This window comes from Daldinia childiae, assembly GCF_008694065.1.
Source record: "Daldinia childiae strain JS-1345 chromosome Unknown Scaffold3, whole genome shotgun sequence".
NCBI lineage: Eukaryota > Fungi > Ascomycota > Sordariomycetes > Xylariales > Hypoxylaceae > Daldinia > Daldinia childiae.
Genome location: NW_022984644.1, coordinates 3,567,441 through 3,580,619, shown reverse-complemented (window position 1 = coordinate 3,580,619; position 13,179 = coordinate 3,567,441). Strand labels below are relative to the sequence as shown.

The 13,179-nt window shown below is 48.2% G+C and overlaps 5 protein-coding genes across 5 annotated transcripts; 2 read left to right on the top strand and 3 right to left on the bottom strand.

Moving 5' to 3' along the window:
- Nucleotides 1-1,569, top strand: GL218_03690 (Bypass of stop codon protein 6; the record flags this gene model as incomplete). The annotated part of the gene is made up of 2 exons (XM_033580263.1): nucleotides 1-392; nucleotides 474-1,569. The coding sequence occupies 2 exons, from the start codon at nucleotides 1-3 to the stop codon at nucleotides 1,567-1,569; spliced, it is 1,488 nt and encodes a 495-aa protein (XP_033437560.1).
- Nucleotides 1,570-2,178: 609 nt separating this feature from the next.
- On the bottom strand, nucleotides 2,179-3,202 carry GL218_03689 (Pdp3-interacting factor 1; the record flags this gene model as incomplete). Its single annotated transcript, XM_033580262.1, has 3 exons — nucleotides 2,179-2,312; nucleotides 2,374-2,516; nucleotides 2,688-3,202. The coding sequence occupies 3 exons, from the start codon at nucleotides 3,200-3,202 to the stop codon at nucleotides 2,179-2,181; spliced, it is 792 nt and encodes a 263-aa protein (XP_033437318.1).
- An 815-nt stretch (nucleotides 3,203-4,017) lies between these two features.
- On the top strand, nucleotides 4,018-5,385 carry GL218_03688 (Sensitive to high expression protein 9 like protein, mitochondrial; the record flags this gene model as incomplete). The annotated part of the gene is made up of 1 exon (XM_033580261.1): nucleotides 4,018-5,385. The coding sequence occupies one exon, from the start codon at nucleotides 4,018-4,020 to the stop codon at nucleotides 5,383-5,385; it is 1,368 nt and encodes a 455-aa protein (XP_033437319.1).
- Nucleotides 5,386-5,926: 541 nt separating this feature from the next.
- Nucleotides 5,927-9,794, bottom strand: GL218_03687 (Protein kinase C-like; the record flags this gene model as incomplete). Its single annotated transcript, XM_033580260.1, has 7 exons — nucleotides 5,927-5,988; nucleotides 6,043-6,448; nucleotides 6,504-6,705; nucleotides 6,757-7,858; nucleotides 7,918-8,901; nucleotides 8,962-9,231; nucleotides 9,326-9,794. The coding sequence occupies 7 exons, from the start codon at nucleotides 9,792-9,794 to the stop codon at nucleotides 5,927-5,929; spliced, it is 3,495 nt and encodes a 1,164-aa protein (XP_033437398.1).
- Nucleotides 9,795-11,985: 2,191 nt separating this feature from the next.
- Nucleotides 11,986-13,179, bottom strand: GL218_03686 (uncharacterized protein; the record flags this gene model as incomplete). Its single annotated transcript, XM_033580259.1, has 1 exon — nucleotides 11,986-13,179. One exon carries the CDS (start codon nucleotides 13,177-13,179, stop codon nucleotides 11,986-11,988), a length of 1,194 nt encoding a protein of 397 aa, XP_033437327.1.

Genomic DNA, 13,179 nt, shown 5'->3' with positions numbered 1-13,179 from the left:
ATGAATTCTTCATTATTTGGGACTCTCGTCCAAGTCGAGTCCAACTCGACCCGGCAAGATGAACATCCTCTTCCTATAGCCCCTCAGAGAGTAAAATCAAGGACGTACCCAGCGGTCCCTCAGCAAGACTCAATTGAGTTGAAGCCTCTTCGATATCCTCTCAATGATGCCGGCGTTTCTGGTACCTCGAGTCCCGCTACTCCTAAAGAGGAGACGGATATTGAGATGAGTGCCCCGGGAACACCGGTCGAGCCAACCGATACCTTCGACGCTCTCCCGACCCTGAACGACCCGCCTATGAACAAATACCGTCTAGCCACCTGCTGTTTCCTAAACTTCCTGGGCGGATTAACAGATTCGGCGCCTGGTGCCCTAATTCCTTATATGGAATCGTGAGTAGAGCCTATCTCAAGCTGATTACTTGCCGAACGCTCGTAAAGAAAGACAGCATAGACTGACTGAGGCGAATGTAGTCATTACAATATTGGATATTCCGTAGTAGCTCTGATCTTCATCGGTAACGCTCTAGGGTTCATTATGGCCGCACCATTCATCGACCGGATCCGCCAGCGTCTTGGGCGAGCTAAGACCATCGCTTTGGCACAGCTTTTCATCGGCATCGGGTATATACCCCTGATCTGCACGGCGCCCTTCCCAGCGGTAGCGATCGCCAACTTCTTCATCGGCTTCGGTCTTGCCGTCCAGCTCGCCATCGGCAATGTGTTCTGCGCAAACCTAGCCAATAGCACGACGATGCTTGGTGCTTTCCATGGAAGCTATGGTATTGGCGGTACGATTGGACCCCTCGTTGCGACTTCTATTGCATCTTCTGGTGCTATCTGGAGCCGGTACTACCTGTTGACTCTCGGCCTTGTTATTTGGAATGTCGGCTTCTCGACTTGGGCTTTCTGGAATTACGAGAAAGAAATTGGCGGTAGCGAATCGAATGCTCTGTCCGAGACCAGCTCACGTGGTCTAGACCATGTGTCAGCTATGCTCATTACTTTCAAGTCAAAGGTCGTTATCCTAGCGGCTATCTTCATCTTTGCGTACCAGGGAGCTGAAGTGTCTATCTCGGGATGGGTTATCTCCTTTTTGATTTCCAATCGCGACGGTAACCCTTCGTCTGTCGGTTACGTGACATCTGGTTTCTGGGCCGGCATCACGCTCGGGCGGTTCGCACTCTCGCCCATCGGCTCTAAAATCGGCGAGAAGTTATTCGTTTACATTATCGTGGTCGGGGCTGCCGTCTTCCAGTTGCTAGTCTGGTTGGTCCCCAATATTATTGGTGAGGCCGTGTCATTGGCCATTGTAGGGTTACTTTTGGGTCCTGTCTATCCCTGTGCTGCGTATGTTTTTACGCGTAACCTCTCGCGTCGCGAGCAGGTCAGTGGTATGAGCGTCATCAGCGCTTTTGGTAGTTCTGGTGGCGCCCTTGCCCCGTTCACTACGGGTCTCTTATCTGAGGCTGCTGGTACGTTTATCATGCACCCTATCGCCATTGGCTTGTTTGCCCTCATGCTAGTTTGCTGGTTTGGACAGCCTGGAATTAGGAAGAGGACGGAGTAATGGAGTATGGTAATGCCATATATTAGCCATACTCTATACATAGGTGAATAGAACAATGGTAGAATGGTTTCGAGGCGATGATGGCAACGTGTATTACCTATGTTGAAATAGATGTCCAAGGAATTATACTAGTTATTCTTCAACAACGAATACACACACTACGACTACAGTTCAATGACAACACATAGCTAGCCTTACTTAGAGATAGTCTATAATTAACCATTATTCAAATACCTAGAGCTGTTCATATCTATCCCCCCCGTTAGCCCCTTTATCTTGTTTCTTAAGCTAGATTAGGTAAGGCGTATTTGGGAATTAACTTGTTAGTGGGCAATTGTTTAGCAAATACCTTTTCCGACGGCAAGGATACTATATATCCAGTCACAAAAGGTAGTTAGTACTGCAAATCCTTCTTTAAAAAAAGGTAGGCGACGCTCAGCATCGAATAATATTATGCACCGTCTACCTGTCTATCCATCCGTCTAAAGATAATATCTATCTGCACACTGGAAATGTATATGCCATGTTGCTTGAAGATTAGATCCCGCGCTAGAATCTAGAGATAAGAGAGAGAAATAGTATTCCTCTACGAATTCGAAGCTTGAAGATTTACACTCTTCCCTTCGCCGCTTCCTGAACGGTGATCTTGCCTTCGACCACATCCGCAACAATCTTGTGGATATCGGAGAAATCGTTAAAAGTGACAAATGGCACCTTCTCATTCTCGCAGTACGTGACAAGGTCTGGTGAGTTAGCATATTGTCTTCAGAATCTTTAAAGTCGTCGGAATAAAGAAAAACTTACCTCTTCCAGCCTTAGCAAATAGTAGATCGGTCTCCTTGGCGGCAGACAGGTCTGAGACACCGTCTCCGGCATAGAACATGATAGGTCGTTGCGGTAGTGCAGCATACGGTCTAATTTCGAGGGACTTGTCGTGTCCAAAGTCGCTATATTAAGCAAAATTGTATATATTAGTTATTGGTTCCTAACCTGGAGCTTTCTTTGTAGCTACCTATATAGGTATGTATCTTTAGGAATTTATTCATTCTCTGAATAAAATACAAAATGCAATATGTAAAATGTTTAAGAACGTAAAACAATACAAGGGAAAAGCTTACCTGTCATCGTGGAACTTGATGTTCCAGCCATTCTCTTCGTTGATGCTCTTGCCGGGTCTAGCCTCAACATCGTTGCTAACAATCTGCATATGCTGAACGGCATCCTCGCCAACAAGGTGGGCGAGTAGAGCACGGATGATGGGCTGCATACCACCGCTCAGGACGACAACAGGGACATTATTTGCACGAGCCCAGGTGAAGAACTCGGCAAAGTGAGGGTCGAGTTGAATATTTTTAAGTAGAGTGGCAATGCATTGGTCGTAGGGGGTCTTGATGCTATCCATCATCTCCTGGAAGCTGTCGCGGAACGTACGCTTGCCAAACAACACATCGTGGTTACCCTTCTTACGAAGCTCAGTGCCGTATCCTAGGTTATCTGTCATAAAGTCGTTGCTGTCCTGCAGCGTGATGGTACCGTCAAAGTCGGTGAAGAAGATGGCCTTGGGGTTGGAACGCAGCGCGGGGAGTGTGCTGTTAACCCCATTAGTGCCATTGGTGTTGTTCGTTTGAGCCATGATGCCTGTCTATTGTTTAATATGATTTTAAATCCAGTATTCTAGATGTCGTTGGTCGAGTCGTATTGCCTCTAATATGTATCCACTTGATGGTTGTCTCTTATACTCTCTATCTTGTAGATGAGGGACTTTGGTATAATATCTCAGAAAAAAGGAATGACGTCACACGATAAATGAAGGGTCCTTTGCGTGCTACGCTGCCTCACGTCTAGCAAGTTCGTGAGAAAAAAATAGATGAGTTGCGAATATGTAGGTGCTCGCCGGTCAAATAAGAAAAGAAAAGGATGAGTGAAATAAAGTTTCCCAAGGGTCAAAAGCCAATACTAACACCGACTCCGAACACATGCGACAAACAAGAGCGATCCGCGGGGCTCTTTCTGTCTACCATTCTTCTGCCCCTCCATCAAATTTGTCGATCGGCTATGCTTTTCTGCCAAAAAGGAAAGGGTCCCCACTGAGGCTTATTAGTGATCTTGGCGAAGCTACCTTATGCTTTTTAGTGTACATTATAGGTACTAGGTACCTACGTATATGCACTATATGCACTATAGCTGGTTGCTTATGTACTTTAGGTCGTAGCTACCAGCTATTGCCTAACTGTGGTCCCGGTAAGGCGGTGGGCGGTAAGCGGTGGTCGGGTAATTCCCGGTATTATTTTAACTTCTTTTCTCGGCCGGACTACACAGCGTCATATTTTGTCCTTCCCTGTTCCGTCCCGTCCCCTACTTTAGGTATTTTCACCATAGATTGATCATACGCCAACTCAATCGCAGCAAAGAGGAAGGGTAGCCCGACCCATCCTCTAGCTTGCCTTGATGTCGACTTCGAGGGCCTTGAAGCCCATTTTCGGGTCTAGCTACCGGCTTCTTCTCGATCAATTGGCACCTCAGTCTACAAGGAAGCTCATCTCGAGCCGCCCATCCTCGGCATGTCCAACCTGCCGGCATAGCTCCGTGCTTTTTTTAAGCCGCCAGCTTCGGTTCTCCTCGTCCTCGTCCTCGTCTTCTTCCTCCAACTCGACTCCGCCAAACCCTCCTAGGAATAATGAAAGTGATAAAAAGCCTCTCGAAAATGAACCTATATTCCCCTTCTCCCCACCCTTCATCGAACCACCTCCACAACCGGAGCCCAAACCGACACCGACACCCCCGCCACAGCAACCACCGCCACCCCCTCCCCCGGAAAGTCACTCCACGGTGAACCCCGAACTCCCCTCGGCTCAGAATTCGCGGCGCTCCGCTCTTAACCGCTCTCTCAGCACGTTCATGGATCGGGCGCAGACGACGCTCTTCGCTGCGTCCCAGCGGATTAACGACCTGACGGGATACTCCGGGATCGAGACCCTAAAGACCCAAATCAGCGGTCTCGAATCGGAGCTTGCGGCGGCACAGGCCCGGCTGCACGCTGCGCGTAGTGCCTACAAGTCATCGGTATCCTCGCGGTCCGCGACGCAGCGAGAAGTCACGACGCTACTGGCGCGACAGAAGATGTGGTCGCCGACGGACTTTGAGCGTTTTACGGCGTTGTACCGACAGGACTACGAGCTGGACGCGGCGGTGGCGGCACGGGCAGCCGAGCTCGAGGAAGCGGAACGCGAAGCCGAGCGTCTAGGCCGTGAGCTGAGCGCTGGTATTCTGAGCCGCTACCACGAGGAGCAAATATGGAGTGACAAGATCCGCCGCATGAGCACCTGGGGTACTTGGGGCCTTATGGGTGTCAACGTCCTCATGTTCCTCGTTTTCCAATTCGGCGCCGAACCCTGGCGACGCAGGAGGCTCGTCAAGGGCTTCGAGGAGAAGGTTCGCGAGGCTTTAGAAGAGGAGCGCCGACTCGAGAGGGCATTTAGAGGGGCCGAGAAGGAGAGGAGGAAGATAGAAAAGGAAGCTGCCGCCGCTGCCGTTGAGACCGCGATTGCGGCCGAGGTAGTCGACGCTGAACCAGTTACGGCGGAGTTAAAACCGGAAGAACCAGCCGATGGTATCATAATAGGTCCGCCGATCACATCGTGGCGAGAGTCACTCTCGAACCTGGAGTGGTGGAAAGCTGCGTACGCCGACTTATCAAGTGATAAGAAAGTCGCCCTCAAGATGCGAGATGTTTCTATAATAGCGCTCGAGGGCGCCGCCGCCGGTGCCGCAACTATCGGTACCATAGCTGCTATTATATTTATCCGAAGATCCTAGACTAGAGCAAAGTGTCAAATGGGTATGTACTCTAACTTCAACACCCACAGCTGTACAATACGATACCCCCCAAAGACCGCCCCTATCAGCACACCATGTACATTCACCTTGTATATAAATTCGAAAAAAAGAAGGATGACGTTTGCATTATCTGCCGGTCTAATTAATGGCAAGCTACTATATGTCGGGGTAGACTGTACGATAGCGTCTGCTTGCCGCCCCTCGACTGAGAATTCTAAATCGCGCCCAACAGTAATCGACCTTTTTTTGAATATTCGCTCAGCGAATGGGATTTCACGTAACGCCTATGTATCCGTGGCACGAGTAGTAAGTGCGCCGTGGCCTACAGTGATATCGACCGTGCAAAAATTCTTTTTTGATCAATGCGCCTCGAACTAAGCAGATCACCTCGCCGTCGTATACCACGGATCCTGGGTCATAGCAAAACGATTGAATCCTCCGCTCATTTCTGGGATTTACCACTACTGCTGCTCCTGTTATCATACCCTTTCGATTAGTCCTCAACTTCCAGTCTTGGCGCCTAGTCGAAATCCGCCGTGTATGAGAATCCGCGAAACTCTTCTTGCATAGCTTGCGAAAGCACTATAATTTTATTAGTATGACCGATATTTTGGGTGTAGACGCAATTGTTCTTACCTGACTGCACCGGCGTCAAAACCGGTGTAACACTAGTAAATTCTGAATCAAAATTGCTGGTGTCCGTTGCGTTCTTGATCGTGGGCATGAAAGGAGGGGCTACCCTCTTATGATAAATATCATCCCATACGATGTTTCTGAAAAAAGGCTGACTCATGACCTCTTGAGCATCAGTTGGCCCGCTTCCTAATCGCTGGTCGGGGTCTCTCGTGAGAAGTTTCTGTAGGATCGAGACCGATTCCCTGGGCATATGAATAGGATAGAGCGGCTCATCCGCAAGAATTGCGTCGTAGATCTCGTCCTCGTCTTCACCCCGGAAAGGTGATTGTTGTAAGAGCATCTGGTAAATTAACACACCAAAAGCCCACCAGTCCACCGCTCTACCGTATTTCTTATCCAGTAATATCTATCATGACGTTAGAAACAGTACAGAGGCATGTAAAGTAAAGGGGTACACATACTTCAGGGGCCATGAACTCGGGGGTACCGCAGAAGGTACTAGTCGTAGAGCCATACCACATGTCCTCTTTGCACAAACCGTAATCCGCAATCTTGATGTGACCATCTAGTGTGAGTAAGATGTTGTCAAGCTTGAGATCACGATAAATGACGCCATTCTCATGGAAATATTTAAGTGCTAAGCAAACTTCAGATGCGTAAAACCTACGAAGGTCAGCAAACATGCTTAAAGGGGTTATAAACATTGGAACCTACTGTGCACGTTTGGTGCCAAATTGTCCACGCTGGATGTGAAGCATCAGGTCACCACCGCTGATGTACTCCATGACAAAATACACCCTTGTTTCGGTTTGGAAACAGGCATGTAAGTTAGTCAAAAACGGATGGCGTTCCCTATTCGCAATCAGGAACACCCTTTTCTCGGATCGGATACTTTCGACTTCGTCGTTTTCAATGATAAATTCCTTCTTTAGAACTTTGATAGCATAAAGCCGTCGTGTTTTCTTCGTTTCCGCCAGCATGACCTTACCAAAGTTACCTTTACCGAGGACTGCAAGGAAATTAAAGTGGTCCAATCCAATACGCTGACCAGTTCCCGGGTCAGTTGCAGAGGGTAAAGGTTTCCTTGAAGGGGGCGGCAATGTAGTACTCGAAGTTAGTGAAGGGGTTTCCTGGACTGGTTGCGGTTTTGAAACCGGTGCGATAGGGGGGTACATTTGCTGTTGCTGTATTTGAGGTGGTGGAGATTGCGATTGTTGGGCCGGGCGTTGCTGTTGTTGCGGTATTTGTGGCTGGCCTGGAGGATAGTTGGCAATATTTGCATACGCTGCTGGGTTATACTTCGGCTGAGAAGGTACATTGTAGGGCTGACCGGCTGCGTACGGATCTTCTTGAGCGTCTATGGTCCCGCTATAACTGCTGCCAGTCCTACCAGAGGAGTAGTCTGAGACTTGTCCTGGGCGACCTGATGGAGAACCTATAGTACCACTCATAGCAGCTGTAGCGGCAGCAGCGGCAGCACTCGAGCCAGATGAAGTACGATCAGGATAGATAGGTCTCGTCGGCGAGGCCTGACTAGCATACATAGCTTTAGCAGCATCGGTTGCCTCTTGAGATGCGACACTAGGCTGGTAAGATGGTGCACCATGAGTGCTATAGGGTGACATGGGACCTGACGATGTGCTGGTAGGGCTAGACTTGCCCTGTCTAAGAGTCTTATCAGTCAAGGAAGTCGCTTTTTGTTGCCTCTGTTTTTGTGATCTGATGCCTTCGAGGATCTGATTAGCAACAGCCATACTCATACCGCAGAAGTCCGGTACAAGATGCACACAGTGGGCATGAGCCGTAAGCGCGCACTCTATAGAAGTATTAGCCATATTAGAACAACTAAGAAGAAAGAGTAAGTATCGATCGTACCGGTACACTTTCTGCAATTCTTCTTTCCAAAAGGTAGTATATAACCACAGTGACAACACCAATTAGCGGTAACATTCGAAAATGGCGCGAACCTATGGGGAATACGGTGATTGATCTTCTCCTCGTCTGGATCTGTTTCGGCGTTGCTTTTGCTAATACACTTTGTAACCACGCTCGAATAACATTTCGTATGACAAGTATACTTGCAGTCCTCGCACTGCATACCCGCAGAGTATTTGAGGAAATCGCCGCAAAGGGCACAACGCATGATATTGTAGAATTGGTGTTGCACGAACTTGTGTCCGTACATCTCGTGTACCTCTTCTTTGCGTTGACGAATAGCACCCTTTCGCCCAAGGCCAACGTCCACGGCTCTGCGGTCTTTGCTTTGTTTTATGAAGTTGAGCGATAGGTGAATAGCACCTGTAGGCTCCAGATTAAACCACGCATCGATCGGTTGAGAGGTAACTTGTGGCACCGCTTGCGGCCCAAATTGCTGCTGACCCGGACCAGCTAATCCAGGGGATGCAGGACCGGCAGCAGCTTGCGGTGGCTGTTGCGGATCCATTGGGAACTGAGGCGGGGGCACTCCAGGGCCTCCTCCCATCCTATCGGCAGATACCCAACCAGAGTTGCTGACCTCGGCTTCGATTCTCTTTTTTCGCATCTCTTCCACGATATCTGATATCCGCACCCATAGCATGGCAATAGGTAATGCATGTTCACCTGGCTTGTCGTAAACTGTAAGTTCGATCTCGTTCGCCTTATCCACCTCGATATTGTGGTATTCGGCTTCCCATCGATCGGTACGTGATACCCTTGTTCGTGCAACGACGTTGTCCTCGACCTTAATAGCAATGAAGGTTTCTGGCCCTCGCGAAAACCGCCCGGTACTAGCATGATCCACATCTCTTACCTGGACAATTCGAATGGAAAGCTGCCCAGTTAATGGCTTGCGTAGATTAGGCATGTTGATACTATCATCTGCGAGGTAGGCTTGTTAGCGTGAAATATAACACAAAAACTGCGGAGTGGGCAGCGAACCATCAGGGGAGTCGGCGGAATCCAAATCATCTATATGAAGTTCTTCGTATCTCTTGAGTGCCTGTTTCAAGAGATGAATCTTCTGTTTACTCTCAACCCTCCTTGCTGCGGCATCAGCTTTGCTTTTGCGATCACCTTCCATGCCGTAGAGTTGAACCATTTTTTCTACACCCTTGAGATATTGCTCCTCGACGTTAAGCTTAAACTGGATTTGAGAAAGCATAAGTTGGATTCGAGGACCGAGATAAGGGGTATCGTATTTAATAAGATCTAAAGACAAATAAGAATTAGATATGGAGGTTTTATTATAAGGGCTATGGTAGAGCCCGTAGTAATAGGAGTAGGAAAAGGAGGGGTGACAAACCTAACTTGGTAAAGTTTGGCCTCAGTTTCGGAACCGTCGATGATGGCCCTGGAGGGGCATATGGATGCCGCGGTGGCATGATATCTCCATGGCCGCCGATTTGGCTATAAGGTAGCGAACCATAAGAGCCTTGATCGCCCGACCACGCGCCGGCATCTTTAGGCGGAGGCGGTGGTGGTCCTTCGCCATCACGCATATCGAGACTACTAGGACGCAACGAGCCGGCTGCGGTAGAGCTTGAACCGATGCTCATGTTATCCACACCTTGTCCCAGACGCTTCATCTGTAAATCTCGAAGCTTCTCTTCGAAAAATTGGAGATTCCGACGGCCCTCTCGCATCTGACTATCGAGACGAGACCTTACATCGTCGTTGTTAGTCTGCTGTCGCATAGAATTAGCAGCATTGATCAGAGCTTTCTCGCGCTCGATCTTTTTGTAAATATTTGCCATGGCCTCTTCGTCGTTCATGATGGGCAGCTGGGTTGCGCGTCGTCACGCGCGGGACCAGGTAGGTATGTAGAAGGTATGTACTAAGACTTGTTGTTGTGTGAGTGGAGGAGAGGTTGAGAAGTTGAGAGGCAGAGAGGCAGAAAGGCAGAGGCAGAAATGCGGGCGGCCCGAGATAAAGCTGGAGAAAAGCTATCTCACAACTCGGTATTGCCTATACCTATGCCTATGTCTAGGTATGCCTATGCCTATACTGCCTTATACTACCTGTATTGGCTGCAATCGGTAGGCCCAGGGCACACACTACCCGCAGCGCTAACGTTAGCCTTATAACAGAAGCCAGTTAATATTTAGATTGAAGCAAGTGTAGTTGCCGGGTTGGCGTGTTGTCAAAGAGCGGGTAAGGAGCAAAAGATTAAAAGATTAAAAGATTAAGAAAATTGGGTAGTGCGATGTCGTCAGTGTCAAGTACGCTACCTTTTAGGTAGAGGTATGTACAAGTTTGCCTTGTGTCAATGGCGGGGTTTTGTGTCTCGCATGCGGCAGGCGCAAGTCTATGGGTGGTCTGTGTTGAGATCCACTGTGGATTTATGGATTTATGGACTAATGGATTTATGGAGGATTTGCTGTGCACTTAAATAATTCAAGGTTGTTATTGTGTAGCCGTTACTGTTATCAGTTCCAATGATAACCCAACGGGCGCCTTTTTTTTTTTCTAGTATTACCCAGGTATCATATTATTATTATTTAAGTCGGGGATTTATAGGTAAGAATGGAATGTCGTAACTTTTCGTCAAGCCTCGAAAAAGTAGACAATTACAAGAAAAAAAAAAAAAAAGAATAGATAACGCCGGGGAAGACGAGCGCCACCGGAAACCCTGAAAAAGAAGCGTAATGCATACCTACCATTTACACATATAAAAGTGCGAAGTCGGTACTTGTTGATTTTACTACGTCGGTGTTAGCCGTCTGCGTGTCATCGGTTTACCAGGTAACCAAATTCGCAGACAAATGAGCTATTCGGCCTACCCAAAATCAGCCACCAGAATAAGAATCAATCTCCAAGTTGTTTGTCGTCTGCTTAGTATCATTAGCAACTCGAAGGATTCAAATAAAACAGCAAATACATAAATCGAAGAGGAAAATACCTAAACTTAAGTAGGTTAGAATAAAACAGACGTCCAGGGAAAGCAAACTAATATCAGGCGAGGTGAGATCAATCGACTCTAAAACAGCCCACGTTCCATTTGAGTAGGAAGTTGAGACTTTTTATATTAGCCCATAGATATAGGTCACTACCTATATACCTCTATATACCTACCTACCTTACTTACCTGCATAGAGGTAGGTATCTATTCACAACTACATCATACATTGCTCTGCCGCTCTTATCAAGTCTACATGCCTGGTAGCATAGCAACTATTATCTATATATCACCACCGCACGGCTTGCATCTGAATCTACGGTCAGAATCTGCAACACAACACAATATAGGTAAAGATCGTCACATATGTACATGTGTGGAGATGCGGGTTAAGAGTCGCGGCTCGCATACATAGAACTATGTCAATATTTGATATTGATCTTGCCCTACCGGTGTAACCATTAGGCATCACGAAAACAACAAAACTCTATCCATTTGTCAGCTAAGAAAATGGGTTGCGCGTCCCCGGAGGTGCCGTAACGCAAAATATACATACCGGCGATTTAGGGAGCCGCTTTCAAGAAGTGACCTGTCAAGTCAAAAAGTTGATACAGGGCGGGGAAGAAACAATATCCCCTAGATATCACAAGCACTACAAACGAGAAGAGAACTTAACCCCACCTTACGTAGGTACCTATCAACATGTCACTATCAGAGATGATGCTGCGGTTATTATGCGATTCGCGAGTTCATCGAAGCAGGTCAAGATTTCACACGTGATACGCCATTTCATTCGATACCATGGACACATTAAGTCAACATGGCAAGCTTTAAATAAATGATGATCCTTGATGCCCAAGGCTATAAACTAACGTAACAAGTTCTTCAGATTCAGACCTCATATACAACGCAATCAGGGGGTATCAATAGTATTAACATAACGAGCCAAAACTGCTCACAGCTATACAGACATGTCTTATCTCGTTTGATCTCATACAACCAAACGCAGGGTATTAGGACATTATGAAATGCTAAAAAACAGAAATTGCCTTGTTGATGCTCTTACATCATGATGCTTGGCCAGGGGTAGCAGAAGTAGAGGGCACGGCCTTTTCGTTATTTGAGTTTGTCGCGGGCTGAGCTGGCAAATAAGAAGGCTGCGGTGGTGCCGGTGCGTAAAATCCGGCGAGGCTTTGGTAATTCTGTCCGACCGGGTTGGCTTGAGGGGCGGTTGGTGCTACGGCGCCAGTTCCGTTGGGAGCTGGACCAAATCCCGCTTGCGACTGTTGTGGTGGTTGCGATAACGACTGCATCGCCACCGGATATGGATAGTAAGGAGTAGTACCCGGTGGTGGCGGAGGTGGATAGTACATGCCTCCCGTCGATAACATAGGTGGTAGAACAACGCCTGCAGGTCTTGTAATATTCCGCTTGTGCGTATCAATGCATGCCACGACGAAAAGTATGAAATGATTGATGGTTGCCAAGCAGAAGAAAGCAAGTACGGCTTGGATCATGGGCAGATACGTGCCGTTGCTGTACAGTTCGATGTCATGGCGGCGACAGTAACTATAACTATAAGACGAATAACGCTCGATTTCCTCCTCGGCGCAATTTCTGATCATAGACTGTACGGAGAGGGAAATCGAAACCGTAATAAGAACGGCGAATGCGCAGGCGAGCCAGAAGCAGAGGTGCAGGCCGACGTGTGCCCCTGGGTGGATCCCTCGTTTAACGTCCTTCCGTGAGCGAATACCGAAGGTGATCAACTCAGCGCCGTTCCATAGAATGGCAGCGATGGTGATGGGAAGGGTATATAGTACCATGCCTTCGGCACCACCATCGTCGTCAAGGAAGGCGCATGATAAGGCCAGGATTACGATAGCGAATATAATCGAGAAGACTGTGAGAACGAGTTTGATGGCTGTCCAGTACCTTGAATAAGGAGGAAGGACTCGAACATTCTGCGCACACGGGTACGGCTGGGGCTGGTAGGCATATGGTCCATAAGGTGATGGATATTGAGGATACGGTTGTGGGAGTGGCTGCTGACGAGCTGGCGATTGTGGTTGAGCAGTTGGATTTCCTGCTGACCTAGCTGGCATCGATGGTGCGCCCCCGTTAACAGGTTCTCCAAGCTGATCCCTCGTCGTCGGAGCCGGGGCGTTCTCGTGGGTTACTGAAGCCGGGCTGCTCACAGAAGAAACTTCATTCTCATCCCTCGTCTCAATTGTCGGTCGTGGATTCTCGTTCGAAGCCAT